This window comes from Lutjanus erythropterus, chromosome 7 (genome assembly GCF_056507025.1).
Source record: "Lutjanus erythropterus isolate fLutEry1 chromosome 7, fLutEry1.hap2, whole genome shotgun sequence".
In the NCBI taxonomy this organism is placed as follows: Eukaryota; Metazoa; Chordata; class Actinopteri; order Lutjaniformes; family Lutjanidae; genus Lutjanus; species Lutjanus erythropterus.
Window position 1 is genome coordinate 8,539,843 of NC_139323.1, and position 27,123 is coordinate 8,566,965.

The 27,123-nt window shown below is 40.9% G+C and overlaps 2 protein-coding genes across 2 annotated transcripts; both read left to right on the top strand.

Annotated features, from left to right (window-relative positions):
• Positions 1-294: 294 nt before the first annotated feature.
• On the top strand, positions 295-20,460 carry espnla (espin like a). The gene is made up of 11 exons (XM_084722547.1): positions 295-1,422; positions 2,153-2,343; positions 4,945-5,131; positions 5,224-5,406; positions 5,542-5,676; positions 13,986-14,147; positions 14,236-14,368; positions 14,465-14,634; positions 14,713-14,877; positions 16,697-17,652; positions 19,355-20,460. The coding sequence occupies exons 1-11, from the start codon at positions 1,129-1,131 to the stop codon at positions 19,884-19,886; spliced, it is 3,108 nt and encodes a 1,035-aa protein (XP_084578673.1). The 5' UTR covers positions 295-1,128; the 3' UTR covers positions 19,887-20,460.
• A 182-nt stretch (positions 20,461-20,642) lies between these two features.
• On the top strand, positions 20,643-26,631 carry klhl30 (kelch-like family member 30). Its single transcript, XM_084722548.1, has 8 exons — positions 20,643-20,902; positions 21,534-22,381; positions 22,480-22,681; positions 23,554-23,640; positions 23,783-23,938; positions 24,245-24,433; positions 25,621-25,766; positions 25,908-26,631. Exons 2-8 carry the CDS (start codon positions 21,608-21,610, stop codon positions 26,154-26,156), a joined length of 1,803 nt encoding a protein of 600 aa, XP_084578674.1. The 5' UTR covers positions 20,643-20,902; positions 21,534-21,607; the 3' UTR covers positions 26,157-26,631.
• The last annotated feature ends 492 nt before the right edge of the window (positions 26,632-27,123 follow it).

Consider the following 27,123-nt stretch of genomic DNA (forward strand, 5'->3'; position numbering starts at 1 on the left):
CACCAACTGTATCACCGCACAGAAGAGAACATGCATTGATGGCATCCTCCTCTGCTTAGCTGTGACGTTACCCCTACTTGAGCTAACTAGTGTGGTTATAAGGTTGGCAGGTGTAGTTCGGTTGAATAGTTCCTACATGAAACCGCTCACAGCAAGGTCTGTGGATTATCTTGTGTAAATGGGTGATAATTTCTGGAAAGAGCCATCGCTGTTGAGTTTTTCAAATGTATGTTTTGGCGCATTGAGCACCACAAGCCAAGTACCACTTAGTTCCATGATATTCAAGAAAAGGCAGACATCTCTGAAACTCTGCAACTCACATCAAAACAATTGAGATGGATAAATGGCACTACAGGTAAGAGGAAATAATGTTTTGGATTTTGGGGTGAACTGTCCCTTTAACTGATCATGTAAAATGGATGAAATATTAATATAAATAATAAAAGGAAAGAACTTGAAATGACCCGAGGGGTGATGTTATAGAGAGATGACTGTACTCAGCTTCCATCACGTCATATGAGTAGCTAATCAGCTAATTCGACTCAGAGGGACATGTAGGAGTGTTATTGATATAAAATATTTATGTACACTTTTCATATTTTTTCTGTAATCCAATCTACAATAAAATCATCTATGTAGATTATAATCTTGCAGATTTGTCAGATGTTTAATCACCCCTACTGAGATGAATTTTTAAAATAGTTGTAAAAAATAACACTCATTGTAATCCACCATGCCTTGGCTCTTGGCTCTGACTTCTCCCATTACTTAAGTTTCCGTGCTGCCTCAGCTCCCCCATCTCCAGTGAAGCATTGGTGCGTGTGCCAGCATATGGTCACTGCCACACAAAGGAGAGCGGGAGGCCACGAGTGGTGCGCCTCCACCCGTCTTTCATTACCTTTCTATCTCGCTGGCTCTGACCCCCTCCTCTCTCCCCAGCAGCCATGCTGGCCAGCTGGCTGCTGCTCGGGTGTCACTTTCCTGGCTTGGGAGGAGGCAATGAGTGCATGAGTTTTTTGTTATTGTATGAGCATGAGAGAGAAAGAGATGATAACCTGCTGGGGTCCCGAGAGCTCCAGGGAGCTTGTTCTGCGTGCCATAAGCTGCTCATCATCATAGCAGCCGGGGATGGTGCTTCATCGTGCCATCCAGGCGGCTCGAGCCGGGGATCTCGCAACCTTGAGGGAGCTAGCGTCCTCTGGTCACCTCGCACCTGCCATCACTGATGCTCAAGGTGCTGGCCCGGTGCACCATGCAGCACGGTGTGGGCGCCTGGAGTGCCTGCAGTTCCTGGTGAGCGAGCTGGGGCTGGCAGCTAATGCCCCGGCCTCGAACAGGGCCACACCAGCACACGATGCAGCAGCCACAGGCCACATCCGGGAGTTGCAATGGCTGGCAGACCAAGGAGGCTGCAACATTGAGGTAAGTTTATCCACTAATCTCTACACAGGAGAGAAACCTACCCTGAGAGCTCAGATGCCTTGGAGAGATGCCACATCTCCTGCTCTCCTGGTAATTTCTACCGACTCAGTCGTGTGCAAGTCTATATTCAGGCGATGGCTTTGATGGTCATCTGACTGATCCCAGAGTGAGGTTACATCACTGCAGTTGTAAAAGGTACTGTACACTACCTTTTCATATGCATCACCAGCTGATTACATCATATGGTGTTGACTTACTGGATATCCATTAGTATTATGTAGCAAGTGTAATTATGTCCAGATGCTTGAAGGGAGCTCCTGCTAGACTTAGCTGTTAGTGTAGAGTCAAGTTCACCAACATACATCTCTTGTTTCTGAATATGTAGCAGGCCCATTATGATTCAGTTTGCAGAGTCCTGCCTAAAATTAAATGATTGATTGATTAAATAATGTGTACTTTTTGCCTTTGTTTTCTTGTCAATAGTAGTAGAAGCAGAGGGAGTATAATTATACACACACCATGCAGGGGCCATCAGAAGCTGCATCAAAGAAAAAAGGCAACGCCTGCACACTTTGCCACAAAAGATGACAATGTTTCAATCCCACTTGGTTTAAAAAACGTTAACAATTCAATAACTTGCATAGAAAAAAGCACACAGAGAAAAAAGTAGAGAAATTCAATTTGTCAAAATCAAGCTGCATCTAACTCTGATCTTTGTCAATGTTTCCAGGATAGGGATGCAGCTGGTGCCACTGCGCTCCACCTCGCAGCTCGGTTCGGTTGTGTGGAAGTCATTAAGTGGCTGCTTTCTGTTGGAGGAGGGGCAGAGGTGGAGACAAACTGTGGAGCTGTACCGGCTCACTACTCTGCAGCAAGTGGGGACCTCACATGCTTAGAACTACTGGTTCAGCACGCACCTGGGTGAGTTCACAGGCCCTTACTGTCCACTGGCAAATTTAAGTGATGCCAGTGGCTTGGTCCTAGGGATGGCAACGTCGGTCTGTCCACCACTTTGATCCAGACTGAAATATCAACTATTAGATGTATTGCTTTGAATTTGTAGACAAACAATTATTATTCCCAGCAGATGAACTGTAATGACTTCAGTGAACTCCTGGCTCCTCCGCAGCCACAATGAGGTTGACATTGGTTGTTCAGAGTAAAATACCTTTACAAGGGTGCCAAATTAACTTTTTAACCAGCGAAATGGCTAGTGAATGTTGACACCAGCAGGTCAAAGTTTTTGCTTATTCTGTCAAATATCTCAAGGATCAGCGCAACAATTGGTGCAGATATCCATGGTTCAGTGGTTAATAAATGTCTTTTTTTTTTTCAAGATTAAACTGCACATTTCAGAGTGGTCTTTTATTGGGAATAGCCCAAGGCACACCTGTCAGGTTGGATTTTAACAAATTTGTTGTTAGAATTTAAGAGAAATAAGCTTTTTGTGTGCACAAATAAATCTATTTAAATGGCCATTTCAACTATTTATCCATTACTTTCTGCTTACCTTCTCAATTCGTAACTTGTTGCTAAATATTTCAAAGTTAACTGCTACATATAGCTAACTGTCTAAACTGTTGAGGCATCACTCTACTTTTAGATGTTTCAATTGTTTATCCTTTTTCCATTACTTTTAGCTATTTTAATTGTTTATCCATTACGTTTAGTGATTTATTTCAGTTGTTTATTTTTATTGCAATATCAACCCATGCCTCACAACTGTTGTAATCAAATGAACAGTAGTTTACCTATTATTGTAAATAGACTGAAATATACTTATCTCACAGTTTTAATTTAATAATCTGTTGCTGCTTGTTTTCATCTTAAACACAAATGTAGGTATATTGTTTTAAATCATATTCATTTTTTAATATTAATTAAGCTTTCCGCAGTCTTTTTGCATAAGCCCTGCATTCCCCCAAGTTTCTGGGGTCAGGGAAGCTATTTATTAAACTAAAATTTAACAGTGAGAAACAACAAACTGCTTTGGTGACCAAAAAGAATAAAGGGCACTCATTTTGCTACAGTGACATGTGTTAACAAGAGACACAGAGACTCAGTCTCATGTTATCTATGTTTCTTGTTAAATCTTATTGTCATGGACAAGTGTGTTGTTATTAGACAGACTCAGTAATATGACTAATATGATGGTTGCAGCTACTTACAGCTATAAGTTTCTTTTGTTGTTACCAGACCATTAACTGATAAATGCCCAATAAGTTAACTCATTATGTTCTGTATATTTGTGTATGATCACATTTGCAATCACATTTACAGATGATGATTGGATATTATCAAGTGATCAGTCACTTTTTGAAATGCTTCATAATTACAAAAAATGATTTATGTTGTTAAGGCTAAACTAGGTCCAGAGAGGCAGGTGAACACGTGAAATGTCAACCCCCCCATGAATCCCATATCTCCTCCATCTCCTAAACCTGAGACAGTAGCACTTAGTAAGGACCAGATAAAGATATGCTGGTTTTCCTCCTTCATCTCCTTGTTACAGGAGAGTAAGACTGTAATTTGCATGACACATGGGAAGGTCACCCCATCACATGTGGCCATCAGTAACCTGTTAATAATACATGCCCAGTCACTGTTGGTCACATGTCAGCCTTGTGGTTGTTGACACACAGTACAGTATGTAACCTGTGTCCATGTGAATGCATCCCTTGCAGGCTTGATGAGCAGTAACCAAAAAGGGTTTTCAATGCAAAGCAGAGCAAGTATAGGAACATCAGTACATTTAACAGAAGAGTGTATCTGCTGCCTACTAGTACTCATATTAATAACACGTATTCACAATAGAACCGCATTTTTAAAAAATTCCATACATTACAATGTTCAGTAGGCCTGCAACTAATGATTATTTTCAGTATTGATTAAAAAAATTGTGAAAAATGCTAATCAGTTTCCCAGAACCCAAAGCTTTTTTTTTTTGTCCTAACCCGAAGATTCTTCTTTTAGTTTCATAAATTATAAAGAAAAGTTGCAATCACAGATGGAAGAAGATGGAACACCAAATGTTTGACATTTATGCTTGAAAAATGACTGAAAAGATTATTCAGTTATCAAAATATAGTAGCCGACAACTAATTTTCTTTCAACAGACTAATTCTTTAATCAGCTGAACATTGCAGCTCTAATGTTCATGTCTCGTGTCTCGCTGATTGTGCTGTTATAATACAGAGGTTAATTATTTTATCCATTGTTTCAAGCAATTACCTTGTTGTTGGTTGAAATTCAGAACACATGTTGAATTTTGGAAACCATTTTCTCTCCATTTTGTTTATCCTCAAAGGTTTCTTTTAAAATTCTGAATGTTACATCCTGACTGGTAATTGTCTCAACTGAACAGAAGCCTAATACGTCTAAAATAGACACAAAATCAAATGTACTGTATATCTGCTGTACATGTTTTTAACATCAGGAATTATCTACATATCAAATTGTTATAATATTTAATGGCTGATACTTGTAACTTGTGCATCTCTGTTGGTGTATGTTGGAGTACAGGTGTGTGAACCACCAGACAGTCCTTGGTGCTACCCCGCTCTATCTGGCTTGCCAGGAGGGGCACCTGCACGTTGCTGAGTACCTGGTGAACGACTGCGGGGCTGACGTCCACCTGAGGGCCTACGATGGCATGACCTGCCTGCATGCCGCTGCTCACATGGGCCACCAAGCTGTGGTGGTGTGGCTGGTCAGTAGAGAAACAAAACAAGTGTCTCCCAGAGAAATTTGTGTTTTTTTCAGTCCCTATTCAGACAATCCTGTTTCATGAACTCCAAACAGGTGACACGCACTGATGTCAGCCTGTCCAGCCAGGACAGAGATGGAGCGACTGCTCTGCACTTTGCTGCCAGCAGAGGGCACTATTGCATCTTGGAGAGACTGCTTCACATGGGTTCAAAGGTCATTAAGGATTACTGGGGAGGGACCCCGCTTCATGATGCTGCAGAGAATGGAGAGTTGGAGGTTTGATGAAACTTTCTTCTTTAGTTTTCTTCTCCTAGTTCTTCTCTAATAATAAACCAGTGTACAGTCATAAAACAATAGCTTATACATATTGCTTTTTCTTGATCTACTATACTGTTCTTTTCCTTGTCTCAGTGCTGTAAAATCCTGTTGGCCTATCAAGCGAACCCTACAGACCAGGACATTGATGGGTTTACAGCAGCAGACCTGGCAGAGTACAATGGACACCATGAATGTGCCAGATACCTCAGTGCCATGAAGAAAAAACATGTAAGGTGTCTCCTCCTCACCAACTATAGTATATTTTATTTGACACTTTTTCCTGCTTTGTCTTTTGTCTGTGTGTCAACGTTGCCCAGCTGCTTACTTTGGCATGAAAATCAAAGCTAGTTTTAGGGGAGTATGGTCAACAGCAAACATCTGGAAGATCTTGGAACCTCGGTGAATCATTTTCTTAATTTGTGACATGTAGGCCATGAAGGCCTGTCCTTCCTCAGCGCTGTTCATCTTCCCACTCAGCCTGATTGCTTTGCTCTCAGTTTAAGAGGTCTAAGAAAGTGGAGGGTGACGGCTTTTGTGTTTAATAAGGCATTACATGTGAAGATGCCGTGAGTGCAGGAGGAGATTCTACTCTCTGAGATTAGCTCTTTTGTTTTGCGCAGAAAGCACGACACTCCTTAATGTGATTGATGAATATTTTAGTGTTAACACCTTGTTTGTGCTGGCGTTGCCTGTTCAAGTCAGGGGTCAACAGAGTCAAAACTGACCTGCATTTAACTTAAATAGTCAATTTGCTGTGTGCAGCCTCTTTATATCTTGATTTATTTGTTTTTCTTTGGAAAAGCTGCCTAATAATTAGGTTTAGAGGGTTACAGTTGATACTGATACTGTAATTTAAGCTTGTGGAGTCAATTTTAAATAGGAAACAGAGAATACAGTTAACTGGAAGAGCTTCTGGAGTCCTCTCAGTCAGCAGACTTGTTGAACCTTGAAGCCTCACAAGTTGTCCGCCTGCAGCCCGACGTTGTTCCTGCCATCACACTTCACTCGCTGCTTATAGCGCAGACTGCCCAGCGATGTACACAGAGTAACGAAAGCTGTTGGCTAATAGAAGCCATGAATAAGTCAGCAGAGAAGAGCAGCACTCATACATGAAGAGGATGATGATAGGGAGGCAGCGAGGCATGGCTGCCGAGCTCCCCCTTCAGAAATAATCCTCCCATCCACAATGGAGAGCTAATTAGCGCAGGGGCTGCTGCGACGCCGAACGCAGCCGGAGCCGCCGCCAGCTAAGGGCCTATCAGTTACCCCTCTCCAGCGGCTCAGGTGCAGGGCCTAGGGGCTGAGCCCGTTATGAGATCCACAAGCTTAAGTTTCAGCGTTTTCACCATTCTGATGCCTGGAACCGGCAACTCTATCCCTCTGTGGACTTGTGGAGAGCAGGATGTCACTGGCTTCAAACACACGTTTGATTGTGTGTCATGTTTTTTCCAGGGACTTGGGAGTGCTATGATTGTCACCTCTGGATACTGTGTAATGTTCGTAGCAGACAGAGTGATGTATCATGTTTCTTGGCAACGTATGAATTGGACGCACAAACTTGAGGCTTGATGTGAACAAAGGGGTCATCTGATAGAGAAGCTGAAATAGCAGTTAATTGATTTAAATCCTCATAATATTTGGAGAACGGATGCTTTGAAAGCTACTGTTCCAGAGACAAGTTGTACTGGTAGACATGCTTTAATTACATCTGTGATGGTGTTTTAGGTTTGTAAAGTGCTGTGTAGATCGCAGGTTTCATCCGTTCTTAAGTGTCAGTCAGATAATCTCATTTCCGAGCAGCGACCTAAATGGGTTGGGACATTGACCGGGGATGGGGAGAGCAGCGTATTTGGCCTCTCCGCATGTTTGGATCGCTCACATCGAGGTCAGACTCGTTCAGCGCTGTCAACCACTCTTCCCCATCTCGCATCTCAGGAACAGCTGCAATCAAATAAACAGTGTGTGGCGTGAGGTTTACTTCACACACATTTGTGGCTTTTGCTCTCCATTCACAGTGATCAGGCCAAAGATACTGTTGTTTGAGAGTGGTATTTTTAGAATACTTGGAAAGACGAAACACACTGTCATCTAATTCATCACTGTGTTTTTTAGGATATTGTCAAAATTTCCATTTTGTTTTTTGCAATAAGAAACAGATGCTTTTATAGCTTTTAGCATTTGTAGTTATTAAAACATATAATCAACATTATTACCAGAGAGCATCTAATGAACTTACTGTGTTGCTCATTTTGTCAGAAATGAAACAATAAAGATGTGCTTCTTATGAAGCCCTTCATCATCAGCCCTACATTTTTCACATCAGGCCTGTTGTTGTGTATAATCCATATCATATCCCCATATACCCCATGTTTCCCTTGTTATACTCTTTACATAGTTTTAATAGCTCATAGTGCCAATGTGTCATTAGGGTTTGACATTAACCATGCCCCATGGCCATAAAAAGTTACTCTATGGCCACCCTATATTTTATGCAGGTGGTCCTCTCAAGTTTGATCCCCATAGTGCAAGCCTTCGCCAACACAACATTACAGTTACACAAACATCTCAATTTCTTAGTGCCTTTTTGTCCTTTTAATTCTTCAAAAACAGGGAACAGTACTGGTTGCAGGCTAGCTACCAATTTGTTGGGGCTACTGAAATCTGGGTTTACCTAGTCTGATTCGCCAGATGCACACTGTTGGGTATAAGTCTGCCATTTGTCTCTTGTTTCAAGCCACAACACAGCATCCGCCACATTTTCCAAGTCCCTGGGAAACAAGAACAACATCTGAGCTGCAACCTACACGCTGAAAACGGCAAATTAGCACCTGGGACGTTAATGGTATGAACATAAACAAGCTAACAGCTGTTACCTTTTCTTTTGCAGTAATGTAGTCATTGTAATGCTGAAGCTTAACTCCAGATGTGCAAATGTTCCACCAAAACAAGTTTCCCCTCGACACTATTTTGCCGCAGCACCATCGCTGCATCCTGGGGTTAGCGCCTCCCAAGATATTTGTGATTGGTTTAAAGAAATGCAAACAAGGCAGGGCGTTTTTTTCCTCAATAGCAGAATGTGCATGTACGGAACCAGACCCTGTTCCAGTGCTGAGCGCTATGGAGAGAGGTGTAGCTATGGAAGCCTAGGGTTTACTAAGCCTACTCGAAAAGCTAACGCTGTCCTTCTAGAAGAACAAGAAACACAAAAAGCGGACCACAGTATGTCACAGTTAAAGGGATAGTTCAGTGCAAAATCATAAATGCATGTTTTTCCTCTTACCTATACTGCTATTTATACATCTAGACTGTTTTGGTGTGAGTTGCCTAGTTTTGAAGATATTAGCTCTAGAGATTTCTGCCTTCTGATATTCTGTAATAGGCCTAAATGGCAGTCAGGTTGTGGTGTACAAAGCACCAAAAAAATACATCTGGCTGATATTGCCAAAACCCCGCAACTCACACAAAAGGAATCTTTAATTGATAAATAGCATAACAGGTAAGAGGAACAATGTGCATTTTTGATTTGGTGGTGAACTGTCCCTTTAAAGCTTGCTGTGTTAAGTGCTGTTAAATTTCCTTTTCTGTATTGTTTTTACATAAGTTTACTTTTGGGCTACCAAAAATGTACTTTGGCCACTAAATTCAGGGGCTTAGGAGTCCATGGGGCCGATAAAAATATTCAGCTGCTTTGATTTATCAGTTAATTGTTCAAGTAATTCTTTCAAGCAATTTCACTGGTTTTAAGCTTCCCCCATGTGAATATTTGCTGAATGTTTTCTTGTCGTCTTCTCTGACTTTAAAGGGATAGTCAAGTCACCCAAAAATTAAAATACAGTCATTATCTACTCACCCTCATGCCGATTTGAGGTTGGGTTTAGTTTTTTAGTCCATAAAACACTGCTGGAGTTGCTGGACATGTCTGGTGTAATTCAAGTCTCTCTCTAAAGCCCCAACATGCCAAGTTGACTTGAAAGACGTCATTTACATGTTTTTAGCCAAAATCTTCACTGTAGATCCTGAGCTTGGAGCCACTTTCACACACCATCTGAACTGGGTGTGTGTGGTGTGGCGGAGTGTGCACGCAAATGAATGACCTGTCTGGACTTTAGGAGACTTGGATAACACCAGCAGTATTTCACAGATTAATTGATCATTGTTGTTTTCAGAATGTCTTTCTAGTGAAAATGCTAGAATGCTTGGAATTTGATGAGGCAGAGGTTATATTAATTAGGAAATCGATATTAGGGGATAATGTCAGGAATAAAATCTTGGAAAAATGTGGCCACCATGTGTCACAGCACTGTTGTTTGTTGTTGTCAGCTTTTCCACATTAACAGTCAAACCCATGTATTTAAGCTTAGGGTGTCACATTGTATTTCCACTGTCACAATTTCTGCCCTCACCCTCACAATGAAAAAAAAACGTGATGAATTAGTTCCGCCATTCAATTGTCCCAAGTGGAAAAATCGCCTGAACGCGCATGGATAAAATGTCTCTTTTCCAGCTGCTTTGACAAGTCTTCCGCTGATACCTCCCTTCGTGCAACAACATGCCCATTGGTTTGTCCATGCATTAGTGACATTACCGGCCATCCTATCCTTTCCCTTAATTATTAACAGCATTCTCCGATCAGAGTTTATTGTTTATTGCCTGGCGGCCCTTGGCCACTGGCAGCGGAGATGCTGATGGTGGTGTCAAACGAGTGGTTGGTGATCTTACGATAGTGTCACATCCTCAAACGTGGAGTGGAGTCAGCAGACGCCCCGGATACCTGGCTACACGAGTCAGTGCCTCTGGAGTTTCACTGTACAGTGAAGTCTCACCGGTGTGTGCTGGGAGAGTTGCTGAAGGCGAAGGCTGGTAAGCTTTAGGTTGTTTTATTGATCATTTTCACCATTCATTGTACTCTGTATGCTGCTTCTGCTTGCCTTTACTCCTTTTTGTGCTTTGGTTCTCAGAGCATTTGATCATACTACAAGTAGTTACTGGACTGGGCTGAGTAATTATTTTTGTAAAATGAAAGGAAAGTTGTGTAAGTTCTGTTAAAGAGGCCCTAGCTGGCAGTTGTTTTGGCAGTGGTTGACCTATTTTCTGATCAGTTGTGGCCTCTTACGGTTAGGTATGACTAATACTCCAGGCTCATGACCTTAATATATGTTGTCATTGTTGATTTGTGCAAATTGGACATGATTTTTCTTCCTTTTTTTGAATATTTCACTTCAGTTTTCTGATCCAGTAGTTGTTAAATGTTTCAGCATGAGGTAGACAAATTATCATTTGTCTTGTTTAGCTACAGTGAATGCAAAAAAGCTGTAAATGTTGGCAAAAACATCATGTCAGTCAGCTTTTAGCCTCTAAAGCATTTACCTCCATGCAGGAAACCTGAGAGTATTTTAACATGTGAGTAGACGTGTATTTACACTATAGTGTTCTGTGTATAATGTACACCCGCTGTATACATTCCATGTTGCAATTTATCACCCAGAACGCGAGCATTTCACATGGAGGCAGGTTGTTTTAATGATTGATTTCAGAGCGCAGAATTACAAGACATGTTTTTTAAATACACATGCTGTTCTGAAATACTTCAACTCTCTCACGGCTCGACCCACGGGGACCACAGATTACTGGTGCTGCATGTTGGACAATGAGACAGCACTGAGTAGCTGTTTCTTAACTCTTGGCTCCTAATCTGTAGTGATCGGGGGCTCTTTGTGGTCTTTGATAGCGGGAGAGTGGATCCAGGCCAAAACAGTGCTAGGCTATCTATATCTGCGTGGCAATGGTGATGGGGTGCTGATGAAAACCAAATGCTCTCTGGCCACTGGGTCTAATTAAACACACACACACAAGGACCGGTTCATCATAGCTTTTAGGACATTGAACTGTTACGAGAAGGGTCACAAAGGAATTGGGCTCCCCCCTCCTTTTCCCAGCCCCCCCTTGTTTATCTATTTATGGATTGCACAACTTCGGGGAAGTTTATTCCTCCACCCGAGCAGTGTCACAGCATATTTCGTGCTGTTCGACATCAAAGTGCCGTGTGAGAGGAAATGGCAAGGACCACCTCATGGATGCAAAGCACAACAGCATGCAGCAGCATATTAGGGCTGCCTTTGATGTTTTGGTTACTAATAATGTCCTTGGAGAGCTGAATTTGATATGCATTCTGCATGGAGTGCATTAAGACAACGCAGGTTCATTAAAGGGGATCTAAATGTTTCCATACATCCGACATCCTCCCTAGAGTGGTGTGAAATGCTGCCAATTATTCAAGGTTGCTTACTATCCCATGCATTTGTTTTGTTCTGTTGTCTTTCTATAATCCATGTATTCAGGCTCTCAAATGTTTTGGTGTGTTATTGTTATTCTAGACATTCTAATTAAATCCATTTAGCCTGTTTGTTCATTCCTTTTTTAGAATAAAAGAATGGTTTCATCAGCATCATACATATTTTTGATGTATATTATGCTTACTTCCATGCTTAACTTAATGTACTTGACTTGAACTGATTTGTTGAGAAAAGGCCTGCCAAATCAAATCTCCCTTTACATCTACAGATCTGTAAGAGATATTTTTGTGTTGATTGCAAATTCCATTCTCACAGTTTATGAAGGCGATGTTAATCTTTTCTTTTGACTTATGATGTGATGTCAAATTAATATTCTGAGTTATTATTTTTTGATCTATTGTGATTAATCAGATGATGATCAGCTCTGATGGAGGCATGGGGTGGGACTGAGCCTCAGTTTCTTCAGCAGACATGTAGGAAACATGTAGAACGAGGCATCGCTGCAGTCTTTGACTATGTCGTGGCCAAGGCTCTGCAACTTGACTTACACATTAAACAGTCCAAATCACAACACTGCAGCCTTGGCTGATTTATCCTCACATTAAACAAAAATAACAAAACATGTCTAAGCCTAACGTGAGAATAAATCAGCCAAATAAAGGCAACAGAATCCGGCTGCAGTGTTGTTATTTTGACTGTTTAATGTGTAACTCAAGAAATGGAGCCCTGTGAAAATGGCACAGTTTAAAAAAAAGTCCAAAGAACAGGCCACAATGATTTCGTATCGACCCGTAGGAAACAATCCACACAATCCTAGTGTAAAAATAATTATAGTAATTGATTATGCTGCCCAAATCAACCTTCCTGTCTCTCACAAACTTTAACTGTTCTATTTCTACCATTCCAGTGTACTGTATGTTCTTACCTTTGGGAAGAACCAAATACATATTGCTTGCCTTTACATTTACATGCAGTACTTGTGTTGGGTATATGCTGTGTTTGAGAGGGACCCTCAGGTAAATATTTTCTTGTACAACAATCAAAAAGTGCCACTTTTTGTCCCTCAATTTGTTTTACATTAGCTGTTTACTGTCATATCCAGGTTATAAACTTTCATTGTTGTATAGTGGTCAGAAAGAAATGAGTCAAAATGTAAAAAAAAATCTATGAACATGGTCAACAATGAAAGATTTATGGTGCTGACTACTACGAACATATGTGTATAAACATATATCCATTTACCATCAGTTGCCAGTTTCACACAACTATCACATATAAAGGTTGGTTTGCAGAACACAAGTACACACACTAATGTCTGTGCAGATGTCACCTGAGAGACTTCTGCTTATAATAATCTGGTTCCCAGCAAAAAGAAATTTGATTCTGCCATGTCTCTGTGTTCACTGTGTGAAAACATGCAGAGGTACAAAACATTTGATTCCATAATCAGTTTGAACTCACATGTCAGGAGACAAACCAGGTGGTGTATGCTAAAGAAACAGAAAGCAGGAAAAGCCTTTGTGATGTGGAAGTGCTTGAGTGATAGTTGGTAAAATCTAGGAAGGAACAACAACTTTGTTAGAGTGTCATATTGGACAGTGTTAGGTTCCATCAATATAATCAGATTTACAATCATAAATCTCAAGTCTGGGTCACTCTCAGAAATCATTGTATTCATGCCACAATTGGATTTGTCATAAGCTATTTAAGGGTGAAATGTATGTAATCTTGTTGAATATTTTGTTGTTGTTGTTGTTGAATTTTCTGAGCAACCCAAACTTTACTTTACTTTAAGTCAGGGCTTCCCTAAGGGGATGCAGGCACCCCATGTGATAAGGCAGCTGTCTCTTGCAGATGCGTGAGAGGAAAAATGCAATGGTATAATTTTGGCATTTTTGTGATTAACGCTAGGTTACTGGGCCTCATCACACATTTGCTGCCTTCAAGCAGAGGGAGAGCCAACTGTTTCTGTCTCTGAGCCTATGTGTGTGTCATTCTCTTTGTCCTTCACGTAGCAGATTGTGTGATATTTTGTTACAATTTAATTAAAATTGTTGCAGTATTTTTAATTGTATCTGAAAACACCACCTTCCCAATAGTGACAGCTATAAATAGGCATTGTTGCTTTTTTTGAGGGTGTGGGGGATTGCAGGTATGTCAACCTGGGTGCATGACCTAAAAAGTTTGGGAACTGCTGCCTGAAGTTATAAGTCTTAAATCTTATTATTTATACGATATTTGCAGACAGCCTGCACAGATAAGACCATTGAGGTGACTGCTCCAGTGGAGGAGGTGAAGGTGAAGCCAGCTGTGTTGTTGCAGCGCAACAGGGAGGACTACTACGGCTGCCTGAGTGACACATGCAGGGACAGTTACAGCAGTAGCACATCCATGGATAGTTTAAAGGTAAAAACTGAGTTGTTTTCCATAACCCACAATTTCCTGTTAGAACCCAAAGCAACCGGGCCATGCCCTTTTTTTTATGCCAAATTAGCAACCTGAGAGTGAGGACTCCCCACAGGCGAGATATCCTCAGCCCGCCTCTGCACCTTCTGCTTCATCCACTCCTGCCCAGCCAGAGAAATCAGCTGCCAGCAGAATAGAGCAGGTTCAGATCGCAACATCTGGTGAGAAAAACAGCTGTTTCTTTTACCAAAACAAAGCAACAAACTGTTGCACGAAATGGTTTTTGGAAGTTACCAAGAATATGATTTGTATTTCAGTTATCAAAGGTTTCAATCAGTCCACTACTGAGAGTGAGAATACCACCTCTGCTGATAAGACGATGCTGCCTGATGCAAACCTCCTGGCCGAAAGAAAACTTCTTGGCGACATGAAGCCCATTAAATCCTTGAAACAATCAGGGATATCAGGCGTCTTCACTGGACAAGCAGTGAGTGCGATAAGCTTTCATTCTTCCCTTTGTAAGTGCTCCCTCTCTTCAGCTAAAATGCTGCGTTTGTCTGTGCAGAGCAAAATGGTAGTCCTGCCCACCGAGGCGGCCAACCTGTCGGACATCGACTACCTGGTACCCACTCATGATGAGAGAGGCCGTCCCATCGCTGAGTGGAAGAGACAAGTCATGGTGAGACAGCTGCAGGCCAGGCTGCTGGATGAAGAGGATCAGAGGAGGAAGGTAATGTCTCCCCAGAGATTTGACGGTTACAATATTTATGTTCTTATATTCATACATTCATCTTAATATTCCAAATCTGTTGTGATAATGGATGTGGCACAGTTTTTTTAACAGCTTAAATTATAGCATATAATACTCCCAGTCTAGCTGTAGTACTGTAAATGTCATGATCGCAGTTTTAGCCACATTATCTAGTCTGGAAAACATCTCATGTGAATCTGCCGAGTCCAACAGATACATGTTTGATTAATCAACAGAACTATGGAGAGTGTTTACAGGATGATGTGACATTGTTACAGATGGAAAAAAAAGAACTGCAGGATAGTGCACAGTTTTTTCAATTAGGTGCTGGCTTGCAAGTAGACATCAAAGAAAGGAGTTGATAGCAACACATTCAGAACTCTGAGGAAACGTTTTTATTTTTTAACTCTAAAGACTGACTCTTCTTGATATTTTGTACTTCTTCAGCAGGCAGATAGAAAATAAAGTATGTTTCTGCAACAGCGTGGCCCTTGTTTCACCTCAGTTTTTACTTAGGAGCTGCTTTAGGTGGATAGTTTTGAGTTGGTGTGTGATAATTTTTTCAGAATAGCTGCTGTAACTTTCCACTTTTCAAAATCGGCCAAAATGATTAGTCAATACAATACACCACACTTGACTTCACCACACCACCGACTGTGTGTGTTGTACATAGCTCCTGTGGTAGAAGGCCAGTCACATGTCACATTAAATAGAAGGACGATTGAGGTGATTAGTTGTGAACAAAACCATAAAAAAAAAAAATTCTCTAGATCTGGATACAAAAAAGATCAAAGGAAGGTATTGATTGACTGGCAAAGTTTCGAAACTACTTATTCCAGGGTTATTTCACTATATACTTTAAAGGTATGGTGTACCAATACTCAGCCTTAACTAGTACCCTATGGATCACTGCATGGAAGTATATATTTTTTAAGTGTTTAAAAAATATCAGTCATGCATACTTCCTAAATTAATTATTCTATAACAAGTTCAATAAAAAATGTAAATATCAGATTGATAAACCACATTTTATATTTAATATTCCTATTTTGTGTCATTGCCAGTGCCATTGTTAACTGCAGTAAATTGTTATCTTCAGTAAAACAAACACAATTACGCTCACTGTGAGCAGAAAATATGTTTTGATATGAAAAGACAGATGAAAATCAAGAAAATAGATCTGTGGTTGAAACATAGCAGCAATACAGATGAAAGAATGGAGAAAGAAGTGAATAAGAAAGCAAAAAACAGAGCCATTTAATGAAGCTGTTCAATAGCTGTGATTTTTTTTTGGTTTTTTTTACCAAACTGTTTTGCACTCAGGGGGTGCTTCGCTGGAAAAATGTTTCAAGAAAGTATGTTATTGAACAAGGCTTGGGAACCACTGAATTAATCCCCAAGTTGATGGGCAGAAAATAAATTGGTAACTATTTTGCTAACTGATTTATTGTTTACAGCCCTAAAAGAGTCAGTTAAATGTTGTACAGCTTACTCAAAATCAAGTCCACTGCTAAACTAATGCTTATTCAGCCTAACCAGACCACAATGAGCAAACCAAAACTTGTGGTCTGATTTTGTGATGCTATTCTAAAGCCCTCATCATTTACTTTTAATTGCATGTAACAAATCACTGAAGACATAACACATTGCTACTCAAGTCATAATTTTGAGGTTTGGATCACAGTTTTAGTATATCATTACTCTTTCCCTTTCACGCCTAAGCCATTTGAAATGTTAGAAAAACTAAAAATCACATCCTGCATGTTTAACTGCTTGCTGTTTGCCTCTGCTCTTACAGGAAAATGGGAACAGATATGCCAAAGTCACCTGGAGGTATTCCCAAGCACACAATGCCATCCTGGGGCCCTCTGGTGAGCTCCTGGCTGAGGATGACCTCATCTATCTGGAGCAGCAGATTGCCAATGTCTCCATGCAGAGGAACTGTGAGGGCTACGAGCTGGAACTCGCTCGTCTAGCTGAGGAGCTCAGGCACATCCTGCCAGCCCCCATAGTCAACATCACCGTCAACACGCAGTTCAGAAACTTCTCAAGTCATGTTCCTCTGCCGTTATGGTGCGGCCGTATTTCGGGCATCGTAAAGAGTATGTCTTTGCTCATGACCAACCTGACAGACCAGCCCTACTGCAAGATGCCGAACACTGACCTGATCACCGTGTTCTCTCAGACACCAGACAGACACCAGAACTCGACCAGGGGACGCAGGGAGAGGATAGAAGATGAAATCCAGCAGTTCGGAGTGTCTGTAAGGACTCTGAAGTCTAATTTTGAGACACAGAACCCACCTTTGTCGGATGAGCCGGAGGAGGCCATCATGTTAAGTTCATCCACACAGCTTGAGGCTCCCGTGTCAGACAAACTGCCGAAAGTATCGAGTCCAGCACCAGAAACAGACCAGAACAGTGACTCCGGCATTGACTATGATGAAAATGTTGCAGATGTTCTAGAGACCACCAGCCTCAGAAAGGAGCGTATAGTTGTGCTCTTCTTAGGCCACTGGAAGAAATCTGCCTACACAGTGGCACTGAAGAGTAAGGACGCAGCAGAGAGGAAGAATAGTGGAAACCAGGGGATGGACGACAAACCCGGGACAGGTCGCAGCAGTGTGGAGAGCACCCAGGCAAAGATGATGAACAGTTCTCTGGGACATTTCTTCAAGCAGAGGAGTGCTGTCAACAAAATGCTGGGAAACTGGAGGAGTATGATTTCCAGTGTCCCTTCCAGACAGATACGCAGGTACACACGCCTGCACCACTGACATTATACCAATTTCATCTCTTAAAAATTCACCCAAAAGTGAATCAGCAATTTTCAAATGACCCAAAGCTTATGCAGCACCACACACAATCACTTTATAATGTCATGAGCTTAATTGAAGCCCTGACATTTTACAGTGGACATTTTTTGTGTATGGTACCACTTAACTTTTCGACACTATGTTGGAACTGTTGACATGCACTTTATGAACTAGTGAGATAAAAACTACTTAGAAAGATGCATTCATTCATTCACTGACTGAGTAGATATTGAATTGGTACTCCTTACCCATAGCAACCACCAGTTCATGAAATAGGATGTAAATCAGGCGATTCACAGGAAAGTAGGGCTTTTCACACTACATATACTTAGCCCAGTGCTATCTGTAACCCTGGGCCAAGAGTTAACAGCGGGATAACTTAGCCCTTTTCTATACACTTATTAAACCAGGGTTACACTCAGCCCATATCTATACAATTCAAATTGCACTTCTGCCAGTCCTGAGTTAGTACTATTACTTGATCTTTAATCCCTGTTTCACACTGGCACCTTTTGGCTCTGGGTTAGTCAGTTTTCAGGGGATAACCCTACAAACTCTGGGCTAACCCTGCATTACCCTCATAATTTTTAAGATAGTGCTGATAGAAAGGCAAATACACATTAAAGCTACAGCAATTAATCAATTATAAATTGATTATTAAATGAATTGCCAACTATTTTGTAATTGATAATTGGTTTGAACAATCCTTAAGAAAAAAAAAGTCAAAATTCTCAGATACCAGCTTCTTAAATGTGAATATTTTCTGGTTTCTTCACTCCTTTTTGACAGTGAACTGAATATCATTGAACAGTGGGCAAAACAAGACATTTAAGGATTTCATCTGAGAAACCTTGATCAACATTTTCACAGTTTTCTGGCATTTTATAGATCACACAACTAATCGATTAATCAACATGAAAAAGATTGTTTGTTTCTCATAGTCCAGTGTGTAAGTTATACATGGCCAGAATGAAGGACCTGCAGTAGTGCCTTTTCTTGTCCTGTGGGTGCAGAACTCTGTTGCTGATTGAGCTGCTTAAGGCCACTACAGTCTCATGCAGGGGGTGAGAGGTGTTGTCCATGATTGACATAAACTTGGCTAACATCCACTTCTTACCCACGTCCTCTAAGGAATCTAGAGGGCAGTCCAGGACAGAACTCACACTCTCAACCAGTTTGTTGAGTCTTTTTCTGTCTCTCACTGTGCGTTCAGAACCCCAGCACACCACTGCATTGAACATGGCAGATATCACCACAAGCAAGCTAAAATTTCAAGTTAAAATTCCAAGCTAATAGATCATGTTTTTAGTTAGCTCTGTTATTCTGCCCCCAAGTGGACAAAAAGTCAGTTGATGTAGCTTTAAAAACCTAAATTTAGGATTTGTTCAGTGTGAACTGTTTAAATTCCCAGATATAACCTAGAGAATATCAACTGAACAGCCTAAAAGTTTAGTTTGGAATGCTGTCTGAAACTCATAATCCATTAGTAGACTGGCAGAAAATTAATCAACAATTTTGAAAATCGTTTAACACCAAAGTGATTCAGCAAGGAAAAACACCAAATATTTTGGTGAAGTTTATAGTCCTTAGTTTCAGATGAGTGTCAATACATCCTGACCAACCATTCTGCGTTATCCACAGACTCCACCGACAGCAGGCCCTCTACTCCCCAGAGCAGTTCCTGCCCCGTCTAGGAGGGGTGCCTGTAGAGTATGACAACCTGACCCTGGATCTCTTCATGCTGGGCTACTTTCACATCCTGGAGCTGGACCTGCCCGTGGATGAACGCAAAATGAGACATCTGCTGTGTTTCGAGGTGTTCGACCATGTGGGGAGCTTTCCCTGGGAGCTGGTCAGGGACTTTCATAAGGCCGTCATACAGGACATCGAGGCTGGTAACCGTGAGTGGAAGGACGGCTTTGAGGACATTAAAGTGAAGTTCTTTGGAAACGCCGTGAGTCAGTCTGAAAGCACTGTTGAAGTGGTGAAACATACTCTCCCAGAGGTTAGACAGGTCCCTAAAGTCATTGTGCAGACCCCCACACCCGATGAGGGGATGCTCCACTGTGGAACTGACATCTCCAGTTTTAGCAATGAGGAAATTTGTAAATACATTGACCGTAGTTTTGCTTTTTGGAAAGAGAAAGAGGCAGAGATTTTTGATTTTGAGTAGTTGTGTCATCCTTTTGATATTTTTGTATTGTTTGTAGTTAGATGACATTAGGGCTGGGTATCAAATCTAAATACTGTTTGAATCATGAATTGAATTGTTGTATTTGTCAACTATCAAGCACCGAAAGCTAGTACAGAATTATTAGCCAGATTCTTGTTTACTTATTTGATCAGATGTTGCCTGATTTGAATTATAATTTTGTAAGTTTTGTACTGTGTTTTATTGAGTGAAAACATTTGACTTTAATGCGTTTCAGAAGTTTGGACTTTGTTTTCAAAAGGTTTTATAAGAGTAAACATGTTTATATGAGGTAATATAAGATAGATTTAGGAAATATTTTGGCACTGCTGTTCAAACTCAGGTATCAAAATGGCAACAAATTTCAAACCATACCCAGCCCTATTCTAAAATCCAGAGTGCCTAGAGTACTAGTGTGTTTTCCTGAGAGTCAACATCTTTGTTAATGCAGTTAATGGTTAATATTCCCAGTACAGCCTTGAATCAGCGGCAGTGGGAGAACCAGTTCTGGCATGATCACAAAATAAATCATTACACAGATACCTGTGTAATTTCATTCCTTGTAAGGCTCATCATGATTATTCATTATTATTTTATAGTAAACACTCATTTCACTGACATTACATATTCTTTTCATTTCTTACAGTTAACACTTTGTCTGTCATAACAGCCTCATTAATTGATTGTTATAACTTACAACAAAGTTAGTGCTACATCATTTATCTCCTTTGCTAGCTTCCCGGCCTGTTGAGAAAATGCTAAACATGTGCCTGTAACAGCAGCTGCGGGTCCCATGCCTGTTGTTTGGAATCTGTCTCCAGCACGGAGTCACTGTCAGTCCTAAAAATAACCCAACGACAAGCAGCCCGTCCCAGTGACTTGGCATAAGCTTTACGCCATGTTGCCCACTCAATGTTGATCTAACCAGCTGCTCCGCTACAAACAAACTGCTTTCTAACTGGAAGGATGAGCCATTATTTCCATTGTCTGCTTCTGTGGTGAGTTTGTTGTTGGTTACTTTTTTCTTGTTACAGTATTTGATGACAGGAAATTACATTTGTTGTTGGCTTCAGAGGATATGAGAGTCATACAATTGTACTAAACATGAGCCAAAAGTACTTTGTAGTGCTTGTAAGAACACAATGATGGCACTCTTATGAAGACAAGGAAATTTTTTACAAGATACTTTGTATTTTATTGCTCAAATCAGAAAAATCACCAAGAAGAAACAGTTTTTGAACATGTTCTAGACTTAAAGAGTTGTATCTAATATATCTCTCATTTCTTTTTGGCCTTTTTTTATTTAGACTATAGTACAAAAAAGCAAATTTCATCTTTTGTCATTCATTCCAAAATCAAAGAAAAATATTTGATTATGTGCCACTTTTTTGTCTTTAATAAATGATAAACTAGTCCTGTAGGACACCTTTTTCTCAAGTTGCAGTCTCACACTCTGTGTGATGCAGTTACTTTAGTATCCATTTATCAGATAGAAAATTTTAACTGTTTGGGAATAAGATTTTAAAGATATATAAGTTATTGCTGATCATTTCTGAAAAATAAACATTGCTTAGATGTGATTTTATAATGATTTCTTTTGTATATTTACTTATTTTTCTAAACTTGCAGATAAGATCTAAACTCAGTTTTGGACCATCCCTGCTCAAAGACACTTTGACCTAAATTTTGAACTGAAGTTTACCATGGTGCGGAATGTGGATGACCTGGACTTCTGCCTGTCCTCCCACCCTCAGAGCATCCTGGAGGGCTTGCGGTCCCTCTGCTCTCAGCCAAAACTGGTTGATGTAACACTGAGCGCAGGCGGCCGGGACTTCCCCTGTCACCGTGGCGTATTGGCCCTCTGTAGCACGTATTTCCGCTGCATGTTCTCGGGGGACTTTGTGGAGAGCATAGCTGCGCGTGTGGAGCTTCATGATGTTGATCCCGACATACTTAGCTGCTTGCTGGACTTTGCCTACACAGGCAAACTGACCATCAACCAGAGCAATGTGGAGGGCTTGATCTGCACCTCCAGCCAGCTGCAGTTCCAGACGGTGAGAGCCGTGTGCAGCCGATACCTTCAGCACCAGATTGATGCTACCAATTGCCTGGGAATCCTGGAGTTTGGGGCGATCCATGGCTGCCCTGAGGTAATGGCCAAAGCATGGGCTTTCCTTTTGGAGAACTTTGAGGCTGTGCAGCAAGGCGAGGAGTTTCTACTGCTGGAAAAGAACAGGCTGGTTGCCTGCCTCTCTGATGAAGGACTAAAAATCCGGTCAGAGTGTACCCGTGTGGAGGCCATCCTAAAATGGGTCGGACACCACAAGGAGTCCCGTCTCTGCCACCTCCCTGAACTCCTCACCTTGTCCCGTCTCTCTCTACTCAGCCTGGACTACCTGGCTGACACCCTGCTGAAGGATGGTCTGGTGCAGGCCTCTCCCAGCTGCAGAGAGGCCGTGGAAAAAATTCACAGAGAGGTTAGTGAGTTCACACTTCCTCCGTCTTTTTTTCTCTTATCTTTGTTTGCTCAATCTGAGTCGATTTCCAAAAGCAATCATTACTTTTACTTTTCTAGAAAATGGATTTGGCACCAGAGTGTAGGGACAGACTCAACTCTCTGAGCCCACAACCAAACCTGCAAGAGGTGCTATTCGTAATGGGAGGTCGTTCGCTGGACGACTCCGATGATGAAGATGATTCAGACACAGACGAGGAAAGAGACCCAAGACTGCAAAGACTGCTGCTCAGGAACTGTGCCTTCTACAACACAAAGACAAGTACAGACTTTTGCACTTATCAAAATTTCACATTTGTTTAAGTTCAGAATCCATTTTACAACAGATTTTTGTTGTGAAATAGCTGTCTGATTCCTTGAAAAAACAGTTTGGAACATGTGTCATAGGTCGTTAAATCTAGTGTTGACAGAAAAACAGCTCTGCAGGAATGTGGTCTGGATGTGACAAAATTGGATCATCTTCTCAGTTCCTGAAATGAGCGTTTTATTGGTCAGTGCTGGAAGAAGGCGTCCATGTCTGTGTTTTTCATGGGATGTTAAGGAAAAGATTGCTGCATCTCATTCGAAGATTTCTAGTTTTATATTGAGGCAATGACAACTGTAGCCACAGGGTTGAGGGCTGTGCCAGAAAATCTGTTTCTGTCTTTCTTGACCTAACTTTGACTTTTACTTAAAGGTCCAGTGTGTAATATTTATGGCGATCTGTAGGTAGAATATGGTAGCAATGGAATGTAACATTCATAAATATGTTTTCATCACTGTATAATCACCTTAAAAGAAGAATGGTTGAGTTTTTGTTACCTGAGCCATTTAATTCTGCAGAGGACGTGGCATGTTTCAGAACAGGCAAGCTAGACACTGGCTCTAGAGAGGGCTTTTTGCGTTTAGCACAAGTTATTGGGCCACTGTTAGGAAGGGAAGAGTGAGATAAAGTCTTTGCAATCTGCAAACTCATTGCAAGATGACACTAAATCGAACACACTGGTCCTTTAAATGGCCCTTGAGGACATTCAGAAATATTTGCCCTCCTCTGCTATCCATTGTAATTTCCTTGCTGTGTTTGTGGAAATTTTCATCTAGTCTCCCTCACTCTGAATGATGCACAAACATGAACTCCTGTCTTTTTCTCTGCAGAACAGTGGCATGAGCTCCCTAATTTCCCCAACCCTAACAAGTGGGGTTACTCTATGGTCTCCTTGAACAATGATGTGTACGTCACAGGTGAGTCAAGTGTATACAAGCCTTTAAAACACAGAAACCTCAGAAAAAGGAAAACAGTTTAAAGCAGGACTCACCAGTTTCTCTTGAGAAGAATGCAAAACGTTGTCAGACTTTTGACAAAGTGCTCTTGTCTGTCTGACAGGGGGCTCACGAGGTTCAAATACCAACACCTGGTCGACCACAGAGACCTGGAAATACATCACAAGAGAGGGGAGGTGGGTTACTGTGGCACCCATGCTCCGGCCTCGGACTAACCACACGTCTGCAACACTCAACGGGGAGATTTACGTCATTGGAGGTAAGAAAATAAATACAGTCCTGCATGTGGTGCCTTAAACCTGCAGTGCAATGGAAAAGTTTGGTAAATTCAGGTCGCTCATCTGCCCTTAATGGCTTACCTCTGTGGTGATAGTTTGTCAGAATTTGCTTGCATTTCTTCTTTGTGGTTGAATAGTTTCAGGCTCTAAGAACAGGGCAGTATTTTAGATGTGTGGTGTGGTGGTTATGGTGTGTGCTGCCACAAACACACATCTTTAAATTTAAGTATTTGTTGACATTTATGAGACCATGATTCAGCCTTGTGACTATGTTTTCCCTCCTTTAGGTACAACGGCAGATCATGTTGAAGTTGAGCATTATGACCCTTACAACAACACCTGGGCCTTGTCCTGCCCGGCCTTAAAATACGTGACTAACTTCACTGCCACAGCATGTCATGGGAAGCTCTATGTGATTGGCTCATGTGCTGTGAAGTACAATGCTTTGACCATGCAGTGTTACAACCCTGTTATAGGTAAGGATGATCATAACAAAGCTCATGTCTGTGACAGTCAGATTTTTTTTTCACTCAGATATTAAACAAGAACAATTAAAAAAAACGTTTTTGGAAATGCATTCACACTACTCTTTTATTTATGCAGTCCTGTTGGTGGATTCTTTCATTTTCCCTCCAGCTGCACTTGTTCAGCAATCATTATCCATTGTTTCATTGTCAGATTAGTTATTTCTCCTCACTTGTAATATTTCCTTTTCTTGTTATTTGTGGTATTTTAACCAAATATCTACCACTTTCTTGTACAGTTTCCTATTTCCTTAAAGGGACTGTTCACCCACAAATCAAAATACATATTTTGCTCCTATCATAGTGCTATTTATTCATCTAGATGGTTTTGGTGGTTAGAAACTGTTTTCTTTCTACCAAACCACACCCACCATATCATTGCGCAGAGGGGAGTGTGCTACTCGTGGAAGAGAGGCTCGTGCTTGTGACAGCGTGGGATGTACTGTAAACATCTTTGATTGAGCTTTAACCTCTCATCTATGAGCAGATGCTTCCCTTTGCATTGTGATACAGTTGGCAGGTATAATTAGGTAGAAAAAAAAAAGTTCCTGTATGAAACTGCTCACTAAAAGATCTGTGGATTATCTTGAATAACAGTGTCATGATGTTCCGGAAAGAGACTATCCTGTTGAGTTTTTAAAATTTATTATTTTGGCGTTTTGAGCACCACAAGCTGATGCCATCTAGTCCCATTATATTCAAGATAAGGCAGACATCTTTATGGACGATATATCCAACACTCATCAACTCACACCAAAACTGTCTAAATGTATAAATGGCACTACAGGTAAGAGGAAAAATATGTATTTTTATTCTGTGGTGAACTGTTCCTTTAAGAGAAATTACAGAGATAAAGTACCTTATATCTTCCCTTTTTTACTATTGGTCGTAAGATATTTTATGTCATTTCCTCTATGTATGTGAATCAGTTGATGTGTGATTTAAGATAACTAATTACTGTATGAAATCTTAACAGTGGGCTCTCTTCCCCATTTTTTTAAAATTTTTATTTCAATATTTATTGTTACTGCTCATTCATTGAAAATATAATGGTGTATCCTTGAACTCAGTATGGATAATTGTCTTTTCTTCATTCTACTGAATTGTATACTGTATGTGTTTACATGTTTTTTTTACAGATAGCTGGATCAGTATATGTTCGCCCTTCATCCCTAAGTATTTGTCCTCTCCTCGGTCTGTCTGTGTGGACGGTATTATATATCTGGTTGCTGACAACACTAAGAAGGTCTACTCTTATGATCCAGAGGCAAACATGTGGCAGAAGGTAGGATTAGATATCAGTTTTGACAGCAGTCATAATACAGTAGTACAATCCTTTGTATCAGTGCTAATTTAACTGGATTATAGCAAGAAGAATCAATTTTATTTTCCTGTTATTTTGCCTTTGTCTTTTCCTTCTTTTCAGGTCCAGCTTCTCCACATGCTCCATGAGAATGGTGGCTTGGTAACACTGGACGGAAAGTTGTTTGTCACCGGAGGTCATTGGAAAGGTATGGAGGGAGACTACGGGGTGGAGGTGGAAATTTACAACCGAGCATCCAACACCTGGGAGGTGGAGTGCTACCTACCAAGACTTTGGTTCTACAGTGGAGTTTGCACCATCTTCCTTGATCCATCCCAGTGGCCTGAACTTTTCCCCATAGATTCAACATAGTGGCCTTGAACTCAACTCTTCACAGGGACAGTGTCCTATCATATATCTATCTTACAATGCAAATGGCATGTTCATCCCAGGGTGTCATTGTGCCCTAGAATAGTGTGTTACACGATCCTGAGGTATTCTTGGTTGTTTTTAGGGCCTCGCTTGGCTGCTTGGCAGGTGTTTATTTATACTTTGTATCATGTGTTTGAGATCTGATTTCTTTTTTGTGTTATTGAATGGTGCTTGTGAATCATTAAATATTTGTAGAAATAGTTTGTGGGCTACTGTTTTGATGATGATGATGATGATGATGATGATGATGATGATGATGATGATGGTACAGAAGCCCTTAGAGCAGTTGTTCCCACACTGGGGGTGCAGAGTCACTGCAGGTGGGTGCAGATGACCAGGGAAGAAATGAAGAGAGAAACAAAGTTGAATGAATACGAATTATGTAGGAGAAATAAACAAGTTTTTGCTGATGCTATCATGCTGACCTTTATTTCATTAAAATTTAACTTTTGAATACTTTTTTAATTAATTAATGTTAATGTGGGGGCGGGTGCCTGGACTTTTTCTGGCTTCTGCAGGGGGATGTGGCAGAAAAAGTTTGGGAACCACTGCCATACAGGCAAGTGAAAACATTGTTTTCTGATCTATATTGCTTTCTCTCTCTCACTCTCTGTATTTGTGACTTCAGAACAGGTGACAAAAGGTTTCACCAGGATGATCAGTTTAAGTTCTGAAAAAAAAAAAAAAAAAATCATGTTTTGTACCAGGCAAGTTTTAATTTCTCCTTGCACAAGGTACACAGATTGTGTATTTTTGTTTAGAAATGTCTACATAAATATGTACTTTGTGTTTAGAATGCATGATGAAATTAAAACTGACCTGGAAGACGACATGAATGCTTTTAGAACTATTTAGAATATGGGGTAGTGGTATCTGACTATTCCCATCTGTTTCACAGGTGGAAAAA

Excerpts from the sequence above, each read along its gene's own strand:
- espnla (XM_084722547.1), top strand. The coding sequence starts at position 1,129 with ATGGTGCTTCATCGTGCCATCCAGGCGGCTCGAGCCGGGGATCTCGCA. Across the intron at positions 1,423-2,152 it reads AAGGAGGCTGCAACATTGAG|GATAGGGATGCAGCTGGTGC; the intron begins GTAAGTTTATCC and ends CAATGTTTCCAG. Across the intron at positions 2,344-4,944 it reads CTGGTTCAGCACGCACCTGG|GTGTGTGAACCACCAGACAG; the intron begins GTGAGTTCACAG and ends GTTGGAGTACAG.
- klhl30 (XM_084722548.1), top strand. The coding sequence starts at position 21,608 with ATGGTGCGGAATGTGGATGACCTGGACTTCTGCCTGTCCTCCCACCCT. Across the intron at positions 22,682-23,553 it reads CTTCTACAACACAAAGACAA|AACAGTGGCATGAGCTCCCT; the intron begins GTACAGACTTTT and ends TTTTCTCTGCAG. Across the intron at positions 25,767-25,907 it reads AGGCAAACATGTGGCAGAAG|GTCCAGCTTCTCCACATGCT; the intron begins GTAGGATTAGAT and ends CCTTCTTTTCAG.